The 22,748-nt window shown below is 35.4% G+C and overlaps 1 protein-coding gene across 3 annotated transcripts in view; it reads left to right on the forward strand.

The window, feature by feature from the left end:
* Positions 1–16,953, forward strand: part of Gpd2 (glycerol-3-phosphate dehydrogenase 2) — a 156,202-nt gene extending 139,249 nt beyond the window's left edge. For all 3 annotated transcript variants that reach the window (XM_042683534.1, XM_042683536.1, XM_042683535.1), the window contains 5 exons: positions 1,381–1,539; positions 11,874–11,986; positions 12,064–12,142; positions 12,331–12,429; positions 16,015–16,953. In XM_042683534.1, the coding sequence (XP_042539468.1) occupies positions 1,381–1,539; positions 11,874–11,986; positions 12,064–12,142; positions 12,331–12,429; positions 16,015–16,140 (576 nt within the window). In that variant the 3' untranslated portion in view covers positions 16,141–16,953. The remainder of the gene's footprint in view (positions 1–1,380; positions 1,540–11,873; positions 11,987–12,063; positions 12,143–12,330; positions 12,430–16,014) is intronic.
* Positions 16,954–22,748: the final 5,795 nt, after the last annotated feature.

The following is a 22,748-nucleotide window of genomic DNA, read 5'->3' on the forward strand; positions in this document are numbered from 1 at the left end:
GTGTTCGTGGTGGGCATTGTATGATATGTGGATTTCTTTTTTCTCATGATGCTATATCAGTGATTGTGCAAATGAACTCCAAGATATAGAAACAAATTTTTGTCCCTTTTTGTGAATCTGAGCTCTTCCAATTTTTACTTATCTTGCCTGATGACATACCTTGCTGCACTAAAAACTTCTCAAAGATTTTAAGTCTTGTTTCTCATGATACTTCAAATTTTCTGAAACTTGTCATGTTATGCTTTTGTGTGGTGTGTGTGTGTGTGTGTGAGAAAGAGAGAGAGAGGAGAGAGAGAGAGATTGGAGAGAGAGTATACTGGAGCTTGAACTTAGGGCCTCCTGTTCTTACTCACTTTTTTTTTTGTTGAAGGCTGGTACTCTACCACTTAAGCTATACCTATACTCCCAGATTTTTGCTGGTTAATTAGAGTTGAGTTTTTTGAATTTGGTTTTCTAGACTGGCTACAAACCACAGTCCTCAGATCTCAGCTTCCGAGGTAGCTAGGATTACAGGCGTGAGACACTGGCATCTGGCCATGTTTTATAATTATTCTTAGCACATTGTGTCCAAAAAGCATTTACTTGTTGATGAAATTCAAGCTGTCATGCGGTTTCTTTAAGACACAAAACTTTACAGCCTAAAGAGATGAGACGAACTTTTATCTCCTCATCTTTTACCTACTCAGCTACATAAACTATCTTCCCTACTTTGTAGAAGCAAAGAGGATTAAGTGATTACTGTAGTTGGTTAATGAAAATTGGTACAGTTTGCAAACTGATACCAGGATCCATTCAGTAGGAAGGCATTATCGCTTGTCCAGTTTATCCTATTTTTAAAATCTACTTTGGCAGGCAGATGGAGAACTTGGGTTATATGAGTATTTGTCTTCTGCCTGCTAGCGAATCAGACAATGTAAAGAATACCACCACCTTTTCAAATATGAACATTTTAATGTGAAACTTCTATTTCCTCTTCTTAGAGAAAACTCTCAACTAATCATTTATATTTTTTCACATTTTTTATTAGCATCAATAGTTTACGATGAGCTTTTATTTTGACATGAACATACCAGAATCCTTCCCTCACTCCCTCCCTCCTTCTGCTTGACCTCAGGACCTCTTGCTCTTGCTTGATCTGTTCGGCTCAGGGCTGGTGCTTTACCACTTGTGCCACACCTCCACTTGGCTTTTGGTGATTAATTGAGGAGTCACATGGACTTTTGTGCTGGCTGGCTTCAAACCATGATCCTCAGATCTCAGTCTCTTGAGTAGCAAAGGTGACAAAAAGCCACAAATGGCCAGCATACAAAATCCTTTGATTAGAATTCTCCCCTTTTCTCAACCTACCAAATCCTCCTTCTCATTTCTTTTGTAATTCAGGTAAAATATGGGATTAAGGAGTATGCCTGCACTGCAGTGGATATGATCTCACGTCGCACTCGCCTGGCCTTTCTCAATGTCCAGGCTGCGGAAGAAGCCCTTCCCAGGATCGTCGAACTGATGGGCAGAGAACTGAATTGGAGTGATTCTAAAAAACAGGTATTAAATACATGGAAGTCTCGATAATTATATTTCCCTTTATGAACATGTAAATGCTTGATATGTATATAAAAGCTAGAATAATTTTGGTAGTTATCTTAGATTTCTTCCTGTATACATATTTATATATTATGTTATAGTTATATATTATAAATTAAATGATATATATGATTGATATATATTTGATATATATGTATGTGTGTATATCTATCTATATGATTTAATATTGTTAGGCCTTAGGAGAGTGGAAAGATATTCTTGGACCATCTTATAGAGAATGCTCTTAAATTTGTGCTCATAACTTCTGCAAAAGGAAAGGTAAATGATGGTGGGTGTTTGTTGTTGTTGTTTCATGGAATACTTTCAGAGGAGGTTAGTACATGGAGAATGGAAGTTTGAAGATAGCCCAGGTAGAAAAGTCTGTGAGTCTCCATCTCTAATGAATGGGGGAAATTCCGGGAATAGTTGGTTAGAGGCATGATTCAAGTGGTAGAGCATCAGCCAAGCAAGAAAGTGAGCAAGACTGTGAGGCCCTTAGTTTGAGCTACAGTACTAGCAACAAAGAAACGAAGAAAGGAAAGGAAGAAAGGGGTAAAAAGAAATTTACTCTAGCACTTTGTCAGCAATTCACATTTTTGCTAATTTGCCTTTGTTAACAGTGGTTTCACCTCGTGACAAGCAAATACTTGTCAGTTATGTCATTTGAAATTTTGTATTATGTCCATAAAGCCAGAAATGGTCAGATGAAAGTATTTTAACACCACATACACACACACACACACACACACACACACACACTTGGATTTGTTGTAATAAGTAGAAGATCTTCATGTTTTAAAAATTAACCCAAACTGTTGTGACATGCAGAGGTTTTTGAAGTATTTTCATACATGCAAAAATCTATCTTGGGAGAAGGTTTTAACTCAGAGGCTTCGTGTACTAGGTGGTCACTGTACCATTTGAGTCACACCTCCAGCCTTTCACATATTCAAAAATACTAGGAACACTCCCAAGATTTATTTTCTTTGTCCTTACTCTTTCTGAATCCATCATATTTTTTTGCTACCATCTTGCTGTACTAACCCTGGCCAAGCTCACCAGTAACATGTTTCTCAATGTACATGTAGGTGCTCTTTACCCATTAGCTTGCCCAGCAGCAGCATTTGACACCGGACATTCTCCCTCCTTGCTCTACCTCCTTTTCACTAAATAGACCAACCTGGCCCAGGCTCAAGTGCTGGTCTTACAGATGTGCCACCTTGACCTCCTTTCTATTATTGTTGAAGACCATTTATCTTCCTACAGAATTTCCATGTCATAATTAGCTCTTTTACCTGTAGTCACTCTAACCTAAGCCTTGGTATTACACTCAGAAAAAATAGTTTTATCTTCAAATGTGTGTACAGTATTTGTACATGTCCGTTTATGTATATCGTTTAATTTTTATTATCTTCAAGTAGTTGTACAAAGTGGTTTCAATTCAACGTGTATGGTGTTTCTTGATCAGTTACCCCTTGCATCATTCTCAACCCCTAATATCTTACTCTAGATATTCACTTACAATTATCTAAGTCTACTAGTAAATCTTGTCCTATTTTTTTTCAAATGGCTTAGTCCAGCCCTCAACACATGCACTCTTATTAACTTGAGGCAGATGAATGATAGTAATTCCTCTTTCCCAAGGCCAATGTTTCTGCTGATGTGAAGTTCACATCTACGTTGTATTTCAAGTGCTCATATTGAATGAGCTCTTGAAGGAAGTCCCTGTAACCAGGGAAGGAAAGTGGCTAGAGACTGAACCCAGGGATACTCCAAAGACTGAAAGTTGGAGCGAAAAAAGGAGAATACAAAAGAAAGAGAAAGTAATAGCTTGTAAGGTTGGAGGAGGTATGAGAAAACCAAAAGCTAACTCCATCCACTTGGGCTGCCAAACAGCAATACCACAGGTGGGTGGCCCAAAAAACAAACATTTATTTCTCTCAGTTCTGGAGACTGGGAAGTTCCAGAATCAAGATTTCAGTTGAGGTCTGATGTGGGTCTACCTCCTGGTCCAGCAATGGACATTCCTTTTATATTTTCTCACTTGGAGTGATTGAATATGAGTGAACATCTATGTCAAGTGCTGAGGGTATAGTGAAGAATAGTACTTAAAATGTTCCCATTCTGGTATAGACCCCTGAAGATGATGGTTCTATACCAGTCATTTTGAGAGTGCAGAAAAATGGGAAGATTGAGAGGTTTATTTTAGACTACCAAAACGTCTTAAAGGGTACCATTATAGCCCTGAATTTTTAGATTTTGCCTCTAGTGATTTTTAGAGTAATATACTACTGTATATTAATGGTAGAAGTCACTTTTCAAACAGAGTGCCATGATCCTAATGATATCTCTGAGGGCCAGCTTTGCTGCTATTTGATGGTTGAGAAATTCACAGAGTCAATTTCTGCCAGAGTTTACACAAGTAGCAATTGTAGAGCTGGCATCCAAACCTAACCTCTGGATCCCAGAACATGTGTTTTCCCCCCTGCCCTTGTGCCTCTTTATTAGCCATTGTGGTACCAGTGTTGCATTTAAGCGTGCTCTGCCAGAGCTCCATATAGAGGCAATTTAGAACAGAGCTTACTCTTCGATTACAACCAATCTTCCCCTGTATAGAAGAATTGGAGAGAATATGTTCTTGCAGAAATTATGGTCAGAATGACTTGAATATGCTGGAACATACTTTCTTTTTTTTTTGCTTATGTGGTGCTGAGGAATCGAACCCAGGGCCTCATGCATACAAGGCAAGCGCTCTACCACTGAGCCTTCCCAGCCCCTGGAACATATTTTGTGCTAAGAATTCAGAAGGTAATAGTAGGAAGGAAGAAGAAAATTCTGTGAACTGGCTGTTAGGAGCACTGGTTGTGCTTAGCCTTCCTAGGAATTCAGAAATAACAGCATTTCACATTTTCCTTGTTTGATTAAGAATACTCTAATATCCTACACAACGAAGTAACAAAATGAAAGACAAAGTTATTATTTAGTGTCTGAGACACAGGAGTATTAATGAGATATGTGGACAGTCTAGAGAGAACCAAGAAGGGAGTGGGGAGGGGGACTTAAAGGTTAGAGAGTTGGACTTCTGAGAAAAGGTTAAAAGCATTGGGATTATTTAACCTGCAAAAGTGGAAAAGGAAAGGGTGATAAATAACCCTCTGCAGATGAATTGTAGTTGTTTTTACCGGTCAATACTTAATGAGTGAATTGTATACTGAACACCATAGCAAACATTTTAGGGGAATAATAAATAGCTCATAGTTTCAATGATTTTGAGGTGTCATTGGGTGGATATAAAACATACTTGCCTCAGAGATGTATGCATTATTTTTCCAAATTTTATAGAAATAATTAGTGGAATTGTTACTCAGAACTGAAAGCCAAGCCAGGCATGGTGGCACACTCTTGTAAACCCAGCACTCATTTTATAAATGAAAAAAAAAGAATATCAAGAATAATAATCCCATTTTAAATTATTTAGTAAACAAATCTAACAGTAGATAACTTTTTTTTTTTTGGCCAGTCCTGGGGCTTGAACTCAGAGTCTGGGCACTATTCCTGAGCTTCTTTTGCTCAAAGCTAGTTTTCTCCCATTTGAGCCATAGTGCCACTTTCAGCTTTTTCTGTTTATGTGGTACTGAGGAATACCTGCAGGGTTTCATGTATGCTAGGCAAGCACTCTACCCCTAAGCCACAGTCCCAGCCCCAGATAGATAGTTAAATAACTTCTTTTTCTTTACTTTCAATTATATTTTCTGACAATTTATTACTCAGTAGTAAAACTATTTTTTTCTTCCTCTCCCTTGTCTTATGTATTTTAAATTATTCACTTCTATAAAAGCATTTTTCAGTATTACAAGGTCTTCTATGACATGATAAGCAGCTAAAAAATTCAGATTATTTTGAAAACTTTTTACCTCAAGAATACACATACTAGACAGTAGATAATCTCTTTAACACCTCACCAAGATTAGAAAGCAAAAATACTCAATTAGAAACTATGTTCTGATATCACATTTCCACATAACAGCCATAATATAATGAAATGGTCAATTTGTATCTCTTTGCATGTCAGCATTTTAAAGACTATATGGCCATAAACTTTTCTAAAAAGTTTATATCCTAAATATATACATGTTGGATGTTAAATTTTGTTTACAAATAATCTTCCAATTAAAAATACCTCTTTAAGTATTAAATAGGAATTTGTAAGTTTCTGTTAGATTTTATAATATCTCAGTATAATCTTTAAAGTATTCATTTAGATTTCTGAATATTTAATATCAAATAAAGTTAAAGCAATGAAAATTTCAAGGGGAAAAAAAAGAATGATAATCCCTTATATGAATAGTATAAGAAATGAACAGTTTTGGGGATAAATGCTAAAAGCATCGGAGTAATTTTTTTTTCTTTTTTTTTTTAATTTAATTTAATTTTATTTGAGAACATACTGTACAGAGGGGTTACAATTACATGGGCAGGATAATGCATATATTTCTTACCAAGCATTGCAGCTTGAGATGGGACTTACTGGCCTATGCTGGCCCCAAACTGGCTATGTGTCCCAGGCTGGCTTCAAAACATGATCCTCCTGCCTCAGCCTCCCAAGGCCTGCAATTATAGACCACAAGTATGTGCTACCACATTCAGCTTTTCAAATAACCTTTTTATTTTTGATACTGGAGTTTAAATTCAGGATTTGAGTGGAACCAGCCCTCTCCCTTTTACTTTAGGTATTTTGTGTCTTATCATCTCAGATTATATTTCTCTGCATAGGCTTTGTGCAGAGCTGGGATCACAGGCCTGGACCATTCTGCTCAGCTTGTTTGGGTGAGATTGAGGTCTCACTAACTTTTTGTCTGAACTGGCCTTGAACATGATCCATCTGGTATAAGCACTGTGCCTGAATGCAGAATAACTTAAAAACTGAACAGAGTTCTAGTAGGGTTTAAATATTCAATTATTTGAATATTAATTAAGTTTGGCCAGCACTATATATATTTGTCAGTTTTCTCAGAACTCAGGGACTAGATACTCTTTGAGCTTTTTTTTTTTTGCTCAAGGCTAGTGTTTTACCACTTTGAGCTACAGCTCCACTTCCAGTTTTCTGATGGTTAACTGGAGATAAGACTCTCATGGACTTTCTTACCCAGGCTGGCTTCAATCCATGATACTCAGATCTCAGTAGCTAGGATAACAAACATGAGCCACTAGAATCCAACTTCTAAGCATTATATTCTTGAATGCTGGAGAGAAAGGAGGTCTGACTGTCTTCATGTTTAACTCAATGAAAAAATAGCAAAATAAATAGAAGGTGGAAAATGCTTTCTAAATTGAAGAAAAAGAGAAGGAAGAATAGTATAGATTACATCCTGAGGACCAGCGGTATTGACATTTATCTTTTTTTCTAAATTCTGACCTTTTTTTCTAATTATTTAGGAACAAGTAGTAATAACTGGAAAATATTAAGGAATCACTGAGAAAATAGCCATTTCAGATATCTCATTTTTTATTTTACTTTTAATTATATTTTCATTATCTTTAAGTAGTTGTACAAAGGGGTTATCATTCATCTTCTCTGTTTATGAGCACAATGCATCTTGATCAATATCATCCCCTTAATAATACTCCCCTTCCCTCCAAACTTACTCATCTTCTCTGTTTTCCTAGTTTCATAGGATAGGCAATGAATGTTTTTATTTCAGGGAGAGAAAAGAGATTGTTGTATCAGGGAGATATTATAGACATGATAGATGGATTTCATAAAGTATATATAAGGCCTTAGGTGCTCTTTGTAAAAATGGTAGATTTGTAAACAGTTAAATGGGTAGTGCTGACCTCTGAATAGGTGTCTGATAACAGTTCATAAGCACAATGTTCTTGGATTTGACCTAGTATACCTCGATCCAAGTGTTTACATTACAATAATGGCAGCATATATCCTTGATATATAAATAAGCAGAAACTGAAGGGTGACTTGCTTTTGTTGTTGCTTAAATATTTTTTATTAGCATATATCATTATTGTATGAGGGGAATTTCATTGTGACATTTCTATATATGCATATAATTTATCTCTATCATGATTAAATGTTTGATGGCAAATTGAAAGAATGAGTAAAACTTCATTAACCATAACATAATTAAAAAAATGGCAAAACTTGCAGTACATAGAAAAATAGCTCCACTCATTCAAGATAAAATCTTCAGGGCTTAAGAAGTGCACTTGTCAGAAAGAAAAGGTTTTAGTTAACTTTGAAAGCATTGCCACTGGGAGTGGGCCGATGGCTATTCTCAAATCCAGCTGTAATCTTACAGTGTATTAATAGAAATAATATATTTCGGTAAACAAAACTGTTACTCCCTTCCAGGCACTGGCCAGATATCTGTTAGAGCATTTGGTGTTCTTTGAAATTGTATTAGTTGATATGAAATATTTGCTATAGAAGAAATTATGGCATAAGGGATTTAAAATCATGCCTTATTATTCCAAAGAGGAATTCTAACTAAAAGCAATCTTGAAGGAAGGAAGTAAATGATACCACTTTAATGTGTATGATACGATATAGAAAACAGACATTGGGTATATTCTGTAGCCAAGTTTTGCCCATCCTATACATGTAGGAAGGATTGCAAGGAAGATAGACTTCATCTCAACCTAAAATTTTCTAACCAATAGGGCTATTCTTTCATGGCCTACTTCAGCAGAATTGTTTCCTCCCAATTGCTAGACTGATTTAGACAGAGGACTCATGCCTCCAGTTTTGGATGTTTATAAAGGAGCTATGGGGCTGAGGAGGTACAATGTCGTGACTAGGAGGGACATGCTTTCTCTTCCAGCTTTGAAATGCAGAAACCCTTGTTTGGTTGAGTGTGAGTAGTCTACATAGTCAGTGAAGGAACATGTCTTGAGGAAGAGATGGTAATTGCAGAACACTTCAGAAGTGGCATTTCTAAGAATGTGAATTATGAACGAGTTTTGTAGAATAATGTTGTGTAAAATTGACGGAACAACAAAAGTACATATTTTTAATAGTCAGTAAAGAGAGAAATCTACCAGTGTGGAACTGCTTTTGGTGACAGAGATTCCATGGATATGTTTACTTAACTATATGACATATAAAGATATATGCTTTTTAGTTATTTTAGTATTCACAGTGTGTTATTTGCTCCCTTTCTTTTTTTAATTTTAATTTTATTGTCAAGGTGATGCACACAGGGTTTATAGTTACATAAGTAAGGTAATGAGTACATTCTTGTCAAATTTGTACCCCCCCTCATTTTTCTCCCACTTTCCCTCCCCTCAATACCCCCAAGTTGTACAGATCATTTCCAAAATAGTGTCTTGTGAGTATCACTGTTGCATTGGTTCCCCCTTTGTCCTTTGTGTCACCATTTTTTTAAATTCTCCTTCCCTTCCCTAATTCAGATAAATGTATATAAAACACCAGGGTATCAAAATCAAATACAGTTATGATGGGATAAACCATAGGGGGAAAACACTAAAAGACTCCATATAATACATTTAAAACAACAACAACAAAGAAAAACCTCTTGTGTCCATGTCTTGGAGTTCATTTCACTTAGCATCATCTTATATGATCATATGTACATAGCTATTGAGCTATTCTGCTCATCTGCTAAGGTTATGTTAGATGTATACTATTTATTACAAATAAGGGAAACCATGGAACCTTTGTTTCTTTGGGTCGGGCTTATTTCACTTAATATGATTTTTTCCAAGTCCTTCCCTTTCCTTACAAATGGACTGGTGTCTCCCTTTCTTCTAATCTGTTTCTTAAGGGGAAAATGTTATATGGATTTTTTAAGTGTTTATTTTCTCATGCCAAAAGAGTAAAAAGTTTTTATCTCAGGCTTAAGAAAACACATATAGGCCGGGTGCTGGTGGCTCATGCCTCTAATCCTAGCTACTCAGGAGGCTGAGATCTGATGTTTGCGGTTCAAAGCCAGCCCAGGCAGGAAAGTTCGTGAGACTTTTCAAGTATCTACCAGAAAACCAGAAGTGGAGCTGTGGCTCAAGAGGTAGAGTGCTCGCCTTGAGCTAAAGTGCTCAGGGACAGAGCCTAGGCTCAGAGTTCAACCCACAGGAAAAAAAAAAACCACATATGAATACATTTCATGACATGTAGGTAATTTTATTTCCTTTGTTCCACTTCACTGGTATGTCACAGTTCAGTTCAGAATTTGGGACTCACTGAGTTAATATCCTTTGATGGGAAGTTGTTGGGAATTTGAGACTTGTATTCATGCTTTTTTGGGCTAGGTTATATGGTATAAGAAGGGGGAGACGGTGGATGACTACAAGAGGGAACAGGACAAATGCAGCAAGAATACTCAATGAGCTAAAAGAATTACAAAGTATAAAGTGAGTAGGGGAAAGGGCAGGCTGGATGGGAGAAAATGACAGGAAGAATAACTGAGCAGTACTGGACACTGACATGGACATGTTAAATCGCAACTCCCTTGTGAAACCTTTTGAAATGCAGAAATAAATGTTAAAAATTAAGCAAATTTAAAATCTCTGATTTTTTGTAAGTCTTTCCATTATTATATGTGTAGGATAATCTTAGCAGGTGAGTCGAATAGCTCAATAGCTATGTACATATGATCACATAAGCTGATGCTAAGGGAAATGAACTCTTTAAGACATGGACACAAGAGGATTTACTTTGTTGTGGTGGTTTTTAATATACTATGTGATTTCTTGTTTCTAATCTATGTTCTTCCCCCTATGGTATCTCCCCTGTTGTCACAGTATTTGATTGGTACCCTAGTATTGTATATATGTTTATCTGATTGAGGGAACGGAAGGGAAACAACAGAAAGATGAGACAAAGGACAAGGTGGGAACCAATGCAACAGCAATATACACAAGACAATATGTTGGAAATGATCTGTACAACTTGAGGGGGTGGTTAGGGGAGAAGAGGGAGAAAAATGAGGGAGGGGATGACAAGTTCAACAAGAAATGTACTCACTTATTACCTTACTTATGTAACTATAACCTCTCTGTATATTACCTTGACAAAAACATCTCTGTGGTTTATCACAGCAAACATTTATAATGTGAAATCTGCCCATTAGTGGCATGGTTCTCCACACTGACTTCTCATCTAAGCCATGGCCCTTTTGTGGGCCAGGAGCAGAAGAGGCAAGAAAAACTATGAAGTCATTTTAAAAAAATTCACACAAAAGTGATATGCATTATATTCATTCATGTTCTATTGGCCAAAGTAAATTACTGTGGTCAAGCTAAAAAAAAAATTAGGTGTTGTATGCAGGAGAACTCTGTGTGGATATATGTGGATGTACACATGCACACCTACATATATGAAGAAAGATTTGAAAACAATGTAATTGACTCTCTTGGGAAATACTCTGATGGGAGAATGACATGGTGCAGCCATAGCAAACACCAGTTAAGATGAGATATATTGCAAACAGAATCACTATTGAGGATGACTTAGTTTTTCCTGACTTTGTAACTACCAGAATCCTATGGATGAAACTTTAGTGCAGTTAATCTCAGGATGTTGCCTTTTTCTCTTTGCACTGCCTGTGATATTTTAGGAGTTGCCTGAGTCTTAGATATCTTCACTTTTAATCAGTTTTTCCTCATGTAGCTACAATAATTTGAACTGGCCAATGCTGTGCAAGAATATTCTGTAGTAAAGAGAAACAGAAATATTGCCTGTGGTCACTCCTGTAATCCTAGCTACTCAGGCACCTGAGACCTGCAGGACTGTTGTTCAAAGCCAGCCAGGCCAGAAAATTCTCTGAGACTCCAAGTGGTAGAATTCCAGTCAAACAGGCAGGTAGGGGAGATGAGGCCCTGAGTCAACCCCTCCTCCCCCAGCCCCCGTACTGCCAAATAAATGAATAAATAAAACAAAAAAAAGCAGAAATAGGTAAATATTCAGCAAAACGAGCCCATTGTGCTATGAGAAAATTGTCTAATGCAAAAAACTACATTCTTTATGAAACCTGTAATATGTAATTCCTGAAAATGTATACTGGTGAGTAAAAACAGAGCTGGGGATTCCTTGGGTCAGAGGTCAGGGAAGATAGCTATGAGGAAGTTATTAGGATAATCATCACATTGGAGTATACATCAAATTGCAGACCCGAAAGAGGTAAATTCCACATTAATAAAACTAGAGGAAACGTGTGCTTATCAAATAAGAATCAGTTTCCTTTTTGAAGTTCAAAAGAGAAAAATAGAAAAACAATCAGTTACTCTTTCTATAAATCTTTGAACTTTGTTTATGTCTGTTTTAGGAGGAACTTGAAACAGCCAAGAAGTTTTTATATTATGAAATGGGCTATAAATCTCGATCTGAACAATTAACAGATCGTTCTGAAATTTGCCTCCTGCCTTCAGACATTGACAGGTATTCCTAATGAGCTTCCTTCTCTCTTTTCTCATTCTTAGTAATATGTTTCTAAATCACTCAATGTTGTGTTGCAGGTACAAGAAGAGATTTCATAAGTTTGATGCAGACCAAAAAGGCTTTATTACCATTGTTGATGTTCAGCGTGTATTAGAGGTAACATTTTTTTGGTTCAGCATGTCTTTGATAGCAAAAGAGTTTAAGGATAAAAATAGTTAACTTTTTTCTCATCTAATATTTCCTACAAACAATATTCTTAGTTTAATTTTAGAAAGCTTGGTCACATTAGGAAAAGGATATGCATAATTTTTAATTAAACTCATTATTCTATGCTTTTCTCTTAGAATATCAATGTACAAATGGATGAAAATACACTACATGAAATTCTTAATGAAGTAGATTTGAACAAAAATGGGCAGGTTGAACTCAATGAATTTTTACAGGTGAGTTGTTGAATGAGCACATGCATTTGCTTCTGTCTTTTAGTTGTCATTATTGTTCCAAGAATGATTTTTATTAGCATATATTCTACAAAATAAAATAATGGGACTCATTATGATATTTTCCTACATGTGAAGTCCAGGCATGCATTCATTCCCTCCCTCCTTCCTCAATTACTCTCTCCCTCCCTTCCTCTCACTTTCTTTCCCTCCCTCCCTCTCTGTTTCCTTCCTTCCTGCCTTCCTTCCTTCCTTCCTTCCTTCCTTCCTTCCTTCCTTCCTTCCTTCCTTCCTTCCTTCCTTCCTTCCTTTGGGCCTATATGCTGTCTCTTAACTTTTTCTTCTTAAAACTCATGCTCTACTACTGCTTCACTTCTAGCTTTTTTTTCTGGTTAATCAGACATAAGAGTCTCATAGACATTCTTGCCTGGGCTGGCTTTGAACCTCAGTCTTCAGATCTCAGCCTCCTAACAGGCATGAGTCAGTGATACCTAGCTAAAGTCCATGTATTGTCACTTCATGTAGAAAGAGAAGAAAATGGGATGTCAGACGCAGCTCTGGCTATCCACCTTCAAGGAGGAGGCTCTCTTCTCTTGCTTTTCATAAGAAATATTTTATGTGTGACAATTTAGATGAAATCTAAGTTAATTGTGGCTTAAGGAGTATACAAGCAGCTTTTTAAAGAAATCTATCTTGGAATAACACTGTTGGGTCATTCTGTCCAAGAGAGGCAACAAAATATTTCTACTGCGGATTTTTTTTTTTTTTGTATCAGGGATTAAACTCAGGACTTTTGATTATGCTAGGCAACAACTCTACAACTTGAACCTATACCATCAGCTTTTTGTTTTGTTTTGTTCTCAAACAAAGCTCTGGCTGGCTTTGAACCTCTGATCTTTCTTCCCCAGCCTCCAGAGTACAGTGATTATAAATATATATCACCATGCCCAGCTGGAAAGTATATTGTTTTCATGGAACAAATTACAAATTACAAGAATCATATTTATTTGAGAATATAATTATTAGATTGTTAAGTTATAAATAACAAGGAAAACAGAAGAAATGAAATTTACATATTCTGGGCTGAAGACCCATATAATTTATACATTTTGGTTGCCAATTTTCAATTTACTGAAGTGTCATATGTTTGACCTTTGTAATCATGGAGAAAAGTTTTGTTACTTTAGCTTTAAACTGGTTGCTAGGCATCATTCCTTAAAAATTCCTTAAAGGAAATGCAAAAAATCCACATATTATTTGTAGCTGTCTATATGACTGTAATCATTTGAAGAATGCATTGGTTTCAAACTAAGCACCCAGGTTTTTTCTGGAAGGTTTCATGGAAAGGTATTTCAAATGAATGCCAGGCCTTGCTTGCACTGTGGCAATGATGAATGCTGAACATGAAATAAATTAATGCTGGGGATTTTGGTCAATGTCAGCCCTTTCTTCAGTGTGTCAAGTTAAACAAACAAGATCAAGGCAAAGGAAATGGTAATTGTCTCTCTGGAGATGAGCTGCAGATAAGAGCATTGTTGAATCTAAATGCAGAAAATTTTCACAGGCTGTGTCCAGCATTACAAAAATGAATGTTTAGTCCTTTTAACTTTTACAGTTTAACTAAGTGCACATTTTAAATTAATTTTAAATTTATGGGTAGGAATTAGAAGTCATTTAATGAATATTTTTGGTGTTGGTTTCCTGGAGAATATCTTATTATTTGTTTCAGAATGTTAGAGTACTTTTCTTCAAAGAAATGTCTTTTGCTTCACTTCATGTGTATTGTAAATAAACAACAGCATTTTGGTTTGAAAATTTCAGGATTTAAGAAACAATAGGAATCTAATTTTGTGGATATGCTATGTGGTTTGAGTTTTAGGTAATATTCTTCACTGTAATAAAGTAAAACACATAGAAAATAATTTAAACCATCTGCAGTTTTTCTTGTAGCATTTAAAAATATTTGAGTGTTTCTTGTTCAATTCTAAATGAAAGAGATTATTTATTCTCCATGTAAGTACAGACATACAGTGAATTTTCTAAGTTAAAAAGTACTGTATGTATCGGAAAATATATTCAGACTCAAATGTATTTCTTATAATGTGACTTTTACATTTATGTAATATTTAAAGAAAACTTTGACATTTGGGAGGTTAGTCCATGATTTACAGTTTTTGGCTGAAAGAAAGTCCTAGCTTGGTCAGTCTTGTTACTGTTCATATACTTCCATGGTCTTTCCAGATCAGGGATAAAACAATATACAATAAATTGTTCTGGCAAGGATGCCAATATTGCTTATATTGCATGATTCATCAGATACAGAGTCTATTTTTGGGTTTGTTTTAATATTTTGCCGAAGAGTAAGAGCCCACATTTATGCTATTAGAGATCTTTATTTTTAATATAGAAAGTCTTCAGAAAGAGCCTGTTTGACATGACTTTATGTCTAGGTTTGGGCTTTTTAATGACACTTCCATGTCATGTCATGTAGGAGTCCACCTGTAATAAGCAATTGCTTGTGAAACAGCTTTTAATTAGGTCACCAAATTTTGACCTAGCCCCTGGGCAGATACTTCTGACTTACTTGCAGAGCTGAGGGGCTTTGTTTGTTGCTGTTGTTTGTTTTTACAAATATACTTCCAAGTGCAACCCTAAAATATTTAGATTTTTTGTATTCTTTTTAAAATATAACTTTAGTGTTATTATTAAGGTGCTCTACAGAGGCATTACCATTTCCAAAAATCAGGTAATGAGTACATTTCTTTCTTTGACAATATCACTCCTTCTTTCACTTTCCCCCAGTTTCCCACTCTAGTTCCTGCTCCACTCCACTCTTTTTAAGATAAACAGATTGGGGAAATGAGATCAGGAAAAGTAAATAGTTAAAGCCGCTTCAATGTGAAAATGTAATAATAATAAAAGGAACAATATACTCAAGCTCATAATTGCAAAGTGCTTTCCAGAGTAAAGACCTCTGCCCACTGACTGCATGAAATTTCAAGACTAATTCTGATTTTATCCAGTTGGCTAAAAATGAATTGACTAAAATCTGGAGTGCTTTTAATTCTTAGGGCAGATCTCTGGGTCTATTTTCAAGGACTTCGTATGTAAATTACTTTAAAAAGTCTTGAAAGAATTTGGATTTAGGTGACAGTCAAGTACAGTTACATTAAAAAAAACTAAAGTTAAATATAGGTCTTGCTTTGACTTTGTTCAATCCCTGAATTCCTGTTTGGAGATTTTTAGAAATAGAATTAAATATCCAATATTTGAAGTTGCTTTAAAAGATATACCCTAGGTATCCTAAGGGAACAAAGAGTGATACATGGGATATGCTTTTGGAGGCAGGCTGATTTGCAGGATAGATGTCATTTTATTTTATTTTTCAGCAGTGGATGTGTCTTGGTCTCTTCCTCTCTTTTTGACATGTTCAAAAATGTTCCTCTTCTTATTGGAGCCATAGTATTTTGATAGTATTTTAGTATTTTGTGGCATTTGATAGATCACCTATTTTTGACTGCCACAAGGGTAACAAGGAGAGAATGAGCTGGCCTACCTTTTGAATCTCTTGCCTGTTTTCTTTTTAAGCTGATGAGTGCTATTCAGAAGGGAAGAGTATCTGGAAGCCGACTTGCTATACTCATGAAAACTGCAGAAGAAAACCTGGACCAAAGAGTTCCAATTCCGGTGGACCGCAGTGGTGGAGGATTGTGAGTCTGACCAGTAAAATCCACAGCCAACCTACACAGAAATGACAAATTATGATGTAGCAAGCAGAGATGACTTAAATCAATTTAACATCATGGTTGTGGTAGCTTTTTTTTTAACACTGGAAAACATTCCAAAATTTTGGGTGTTGGTATATTTGCCAACGTAATTTGCCAATACTTTATTTGTACTTGCCATTCAGTCGAGCTTCTAAAAAGTGTATTTTCTCATTTTCAGTGCACATTGATTTGATGTTTTGTATCCATTTTGTGACCTGTTAGACTTGACATTCTTCCTTTCTGTTTATCCACTTATTCTAAATCAATTCTGGAGGCAGAATATTTTGGCAGAAAGAGAAAAAGAAAAAAGAGTGGGAAAAATTCTGTGACATATACCACGCTCTGGATGTTAAGCTTGTAGATAGCATTTTTTTTTTTAAAACAATGACCTATTAAAATGATAGCATTTCTGGCAACTTTGCAGTCCTTTTTTTCCTCCAACTGGTCTACCTCCCTCTTCTGAACAATATTGCACAATTTTACGTCCAGGGCATGCCTAGCAAGGCTAAGGGAAAGAAAAAGTTTAGATCTAGTTACAAGTCTCAGAGTGAAGCTCTGAAAGCTTCCAGAATCGTAGGTATAAGATAAGGATAGCACTGACATTTTCTGAGAGTTACAGTGATAGTTTCATCTCAGCAGTTCATTTTTTTTCCCCAGTCACTGCTGGTTTTCTTTTGACTATTAGTGTTGCCAGGAAGATCCTGGCTTTTCTTACTCAAAAGCCAGTGTTCAATGTGGCAAGTTAAATTTTATGAGATGAGTCCAAATCTTTCCAATCTTTATATAAAATAATAATAATACAATGACCCAATTTTTAATATCTAGATCCTAACTTTTACAGCAGCAGGTATTATTAACCCTGTCCTCTTTGTTGACAGTATTTGCAAACAGACAATAAAATGACAAAGAATAGAGTTCTTTAATTATAATCACATTTAAAATAAGGCACAAGACTTCAATATCCAAGGTCAATCTCTTTGTTAAAAACCCTTTTCTTTCTGTACTCAGTGGAAAAATTCTCGATATATATTTTAAAAACATACATAACAATGCAACAAAAATAAAAGTCATTGTGCATTGAATTTAACAAATAATACACTGAGTTAAAATGACATTCTGGCTTCCTTCCTTCCTTCCTTCCTTCCTTCCTTCCTTCCTTCCTTCCTTCCTTCCTTCCTTCCTTCCTTCCTTCCTTTCCTCCCTTCCTCCCTCCATGCCTCTCTCCCTTCCTCCTCTGTCTCTCTTTGTCTCTCCTCTCTCTCTTTTCTTTCTTTCTTTCCTTTCTCTCTCTCTCTTTCTTTCTTTCTTTTATTCATTCTTTCTTTTGTTCATTCTATTTTTCTTTCTTTCTTTCTTACTTGTCTAGATATTGGGATTTGAACCCAGGACATTGTGCTCTTGCTTGGCTTTTTCATTCAAGTCTGGCACTGTGTTTCCTCTTTCAAAGCCAACTATGTACTTCTTTAAAAAGACCAGATTCTACATAGGGAGAAATAGATCACTTTATTTCACAGCAGATTTTTATTGCATAGACTTAGTCCTAGTTTTGTAAATGAGTACATAACATGCTTATGTACCATTATTTCTACTTATGTCAACACAATAGAATTTTGTGGATAAAACTCTATGCCATAATATAAACTAGGAGGTTTATTTACCTATTTGTGCCATCATTTCTGAAGCAAGCATAAACTACTTGGGGAGACAGCATTTATTTTTAGTTGAAGTTTAGATGCTTGCCACTTCCTAAAGTAAATCTAAAACAGTTAGATATTCCCTGCTGTCACTAAGTGATATCCCCAGGTATCACTGTGATTTTTTTTGTTGTTGTTCAAAGTAAAATTTTACACTGTTATTTTGTTGTTGTTGTTAATGAATGGAAGCAAGTGGCTTTTGAAACATTAGTGGCTTTTGAAACTTAATGTTTTTCTATTGAGACAATAAATTTGTCTACTGACACTAAATAGGTAGCAAAGCTGTCTTTTAAAACATCCCAGATGACATGCCACAATATTTGTACATTGTACTCTCTTTTTCTCTCCTTCTCTCTCTTTTTCTAGTTAGATCGAGATAACGGTGACTTTTCTCCTCCCTGAATCTGTTACAGTAGGGATGGGATGTAAAGTGTGACTGGCTTGGGCAGACCTGGGTTTGAAAAACAGACCTTGTTTATGCCGTTTGCTGTGAATGAAGTTCCTATAAGGACAAAGAAGAGTGCAATTTTCTCGATTTGAGCATCTATGCTTTTGCTTAAGGCTGATAATTTAATTCTAAGATACACGCTCCTTCACCAATCCCAGAGACTTGTTTTGGAAATACACTGGTTTTTAAACCATTACTGTGAATAAGAGCACCTTAGCATTTTCCTCTATGTTCTTAATTAACCCTTTCTTACTTTTTTACCTGGTTTAAGCAAATTGGGAAAAAATAGAGGAATACCCCTTCAAAACCATTCTAAACACAAACCAATTTTGTTTCCTTATTTTCTCTCTTTCTTTTCATACAAATTGGTGTTGGGTGATTCTGTTGAGGATTATATCTGGGTGCTAGGGATTGCGTTTTATTTTTACTTTTTTGTCATTAATGTTTTAAGAGCCTTTATAGGGATTCAGGTGAAGGAACCTCATCTGTGCTGGAGAGTTGGCTACTCTAACTTGCTCCAGTTCAGTCATAACAATGATAATGCTGGATTATTTGTAAAAGTGAGGTCGTCTGCCTCACGTCCATCTTGCTGCAGCACATTTGCTTCTGATCAGTTTGTACTGAGTGTAATTAGGATTTCTACAATTAAATGCATGCTTCTTATTCTGCCTTAGTTTATAAATGGCTTGATTTTGTCTGTTTCAAAATAGGTATCTTCCTTTTTTGTAAAAAACAAAAAAGTTATTCTGACTTTTACTACACATACTATAAGGTTCATCACTGATTTTCTTTCCCTCTTTTTTTATTCATTTATAAAGATTTTTTGCCTCTGAATGTAATCACATATGAAGTCAATGAGAGTGTAACTTGCACAATTTGCATTGTGTCAACTTTTTAAGGGAATTAAAACAAGCTCTGCTTCTTTTCAAAGAATATCAAGTATAAACACAGTACTGAATGGGTATATACACTGCATGTTTTCATACATGGCACTTTTATGTATTGTATTGGGTTATTGTTCTAGATTGGACTGTTAAATACTATATTTGAGGCTGGATTGTCATTTTTATAACTGTCTTGGTATTTTATTGCCATTATTTATTACTTTTGATATACAGAATGAGCTGCATGCATTTATAGAGCAATAAGACGATGTATTTAATGTGCCTTGTTTTTAACTGAATAAGAACTGAAAGCATGAATCAATAAAACTGATTAAAATGCTCCATTTGCTGGCATTTTGGTATTCCTTGCAGTTAGACAAATAATTTTAATTACTCCTGAAGTCTTTTTTCCTAAGTTTGAAAATATTTTCATAAACTACTTTTCAATGATATGTTAATCTTCAAAGTTGGAATTGTGTAATTGAGTCTCAAAGGTGAAATCTCTGCATAGACAGATGTAATCTTATGAGACTACCAGAATGAAATATTTGTATTAATTTGTTGCTGGAGCCGTTAGGGCTGGATTTTTGTATTTGTGCAATCCTACTCTGAGCTTACATTTATCCTATTACAACTCAGTTGAGTTCTTTTTCTTTTCCTCCCCCTCTCACCCCCACCTTGCCTTTTTTTGTCAAATAGAACCTTCAGCCTCAGAGTTCCCAGGCACACTGATGAATTTTATCATAACTAAAATCAATAGAAATGAATGGGAAAGATTACATAATCCATTTTGATCATCTTACATGTCAAGTTAGTGCAGGGTTGCCAAGTGTTGATAAATGCTCTGACAGAAAAAAGTGCTATATATTCTCATTGTCAGTAAATCAGTAAAACTGTTATCAGTTTTAACACTGGGCAAATTTTATAAGCTCCCCCCCTTTTTTTTTTAATAGGTTTTAACTTACACAGGTCCATGGAGTATGTTCTCCATTTTGTGCTTTAGATGTGCTGCCTTCTGGTTTGGTGTGCTCAAAGGCATTTGTGAGCTTTTGAAGGTCCTTTGAAATGGAATAGACTATCCAAAGCCAGGCCTCCCAGGCAGACTTGAACAATGAACTGTTAGTTGAATACCTGGAAGAAAACATATAAGCAACTCAAAACATTTTTTTTCATTGATCTAGCCTATCAAATTTGATAGTACTTTCAAATTTGTCAAAAGATTGTCCCCAGTTTTCAAAATGTGTAAAATTGATGGTTATAAAAAAGTGAAACATGATATAGCATCAATATTTTGCAATGACTGTCAATAGTGTGTTATCACTAGTGTCAGATTTTCACATGATGGAATTTGACTTGTGAAGGTAAGAAGCAACAGAAGTTTTAAATTGATCTGGTACCCTTATAATGAGAGAATTTCTGTATAGGAGGCAGAAATGATGAGCCATTTGTGCCATTTGTGTACTTTGTAGTTTAGGTCTCTAATTAGCAACCGATTTTGTGAAATGCAAGCACAGAACATGATGTATTTGAGCCTAGATGATACCACCGGCAGATGTGCGGGTCCTTGTGGTAAGAGCTGTGGGTACTTTGGGGGGAAAATTAATAGATACCCTTATATTTTTGTCACCTAGTCCAGAAAAAAAAAACAATATATCTTTTTTTTTTTTTTGAATGGTGAAAATACCATACAGAGGGGTTACAATTACATGGGCAAGGTAGTGAGTACATTTCTTATCAAGCATTGTTGCCTCCTCCTTTGTTTCCCCTTCCAAGTGAAGCAATATATTTCTTTAGCAGAATTATTAGGCCTATCTGGGTTCTCCACTCTTGGCATTGAATTAAATTGTTTATTATACCGTATGGGAGGTGTTCTTGTTGGAGCTACCTGAATCTAGGGAGTGTACAGTCTATATCCTTTACTTGTAATTATAGTTATGGTTAGTATATAATGTCAGTGAACAGAGAGGAAGATTGAATTGCCTAGAACCTGTCTTGGACATTACATCTTGGCACATAGTACAGCTAGTTACACTTCTGAGCCATTCAAATCCAGTTTTATATCTTAAGCAGAGCATCCCTGTACATTTTCCAGGCAAATGACTCCTTTAGAACCAAGTTTCCTTTTATTCCTTGGCTGCTTGGCTTGCTTGCACTGTGTCAAGGAGTTTAGAGGTGTTAAAAATACATATGCATTTGAATTCTTTTTTCTGTTGGCCCTAGTATCTATAACAGAATAGTTTTGGTGCTATGAATCTTAAATTAGAGTGGTTTTACATTTATATATGAATATATGTATATATCTGTACACATATATATGTATATATGTACACATATATATGTGCATATACATATATATATACACACACATACTCATAAGATTTCTTTGTTTTGATCTTAGAAACTGAGTCTAATTTTCTTTTTTAAAGCTCAGAATGACTTTTGTTAGTAATTCTGGAATCAGAAACAGTCCTAAATTCAGCCTCTTTCTTTTTGTTAGTTTTATTTTTTCAAGTCCAATATAGAAATATCTGTTTTTTGCTTGCCTAAATTAGCTAAACATAATGGGTTCATTTTTTACCTGACTTTTTTTTTTCTTAAGCAAGTGTTTCCTTCTTTGGTGGCACCTATCCCCACAAAAAGGGAAGTAAAAGTGAATAGGCCCTTCTTCCCTTTAAATTGTTGCTTCAATTCAAGTTTTTGTTTGCATCCCCATTATTAATTGATTTACAATTCATTTTTATGCATATGGAGTTTTCCTATCCAAGTTAAGATGCTGTAAATCTTAAATCCATTGAAATGACAGTGAAATGTTTCATTTTATCCCATGAATCATTTGCCATCCTTATTGCAGAAAAATGGCAAAATTATAGTGTACCATGTTTTCATAAATTACCATCCTCTACCCCACCATCCTAGCACCCCAGTGTCGGAGTCAGACACTTGTGGTAAACAACTCTGGTTTTACAGAAGGCTGATCAAAATTTCATACTATTACAAATTAATTCTTCTAGAATGGTGGAGTATTTAACTTGTTACCAAATATATCATCTATTGTATAAGTAAAAAAAAAACCCAGCTTGATTTTAAAGTCAGCCCTGTGATTGCTAGTATCGCAAAAGAGGAAGAGTGCTGAGTTCCTTAAATAATGTATATAATTTTCATTGAGTTTCATATATCAAAGTAGTCATTTATATCCTGAAAGGTGTGTGCTTTGCACTATGTGTTTGAACACTATTAAAAAATCATAACTTTTCCCAAAAAGGACAAATCATAGGTTTCCATTTCTCAAATTTTCAAGAATGAGTATATGCAGCCCTGTCCTACCAATCAGTAAAAGTAATATGCATAAAATTAACAAAACTGAAAATAATTTTTAAAAAGAAATACTGTTAAAAGTAATAAATGAAGCCAGGTACTAGGTTGTAATGTTATTAAATGGGAAGATTTGTCTTTTGCTCTTAATTTCTGTTTTATTGTCAGATCATATTAGGAACCATGGGTCGGTTATTTATGCAGCCTAAAAAGGAAG

This window comes from Dipodomys spectabilis, unplaced genomic scaffold (assembly GCF_019054845.1).
Source record: "Dipodomys spectabilis isolate Male_0828 unplaced genomic scaffold, ASM1905484v1 ptg000081l, whole genome shotgun sequence".
In the NCBI taxonomy this organism is placed as follows: domain Eukaryota; kingdom Metazoa; phylum Chordata; class Mammalia; order Rodentia; family Heteromyidae; genus Dipodomys; species Dipodomys spectabilis.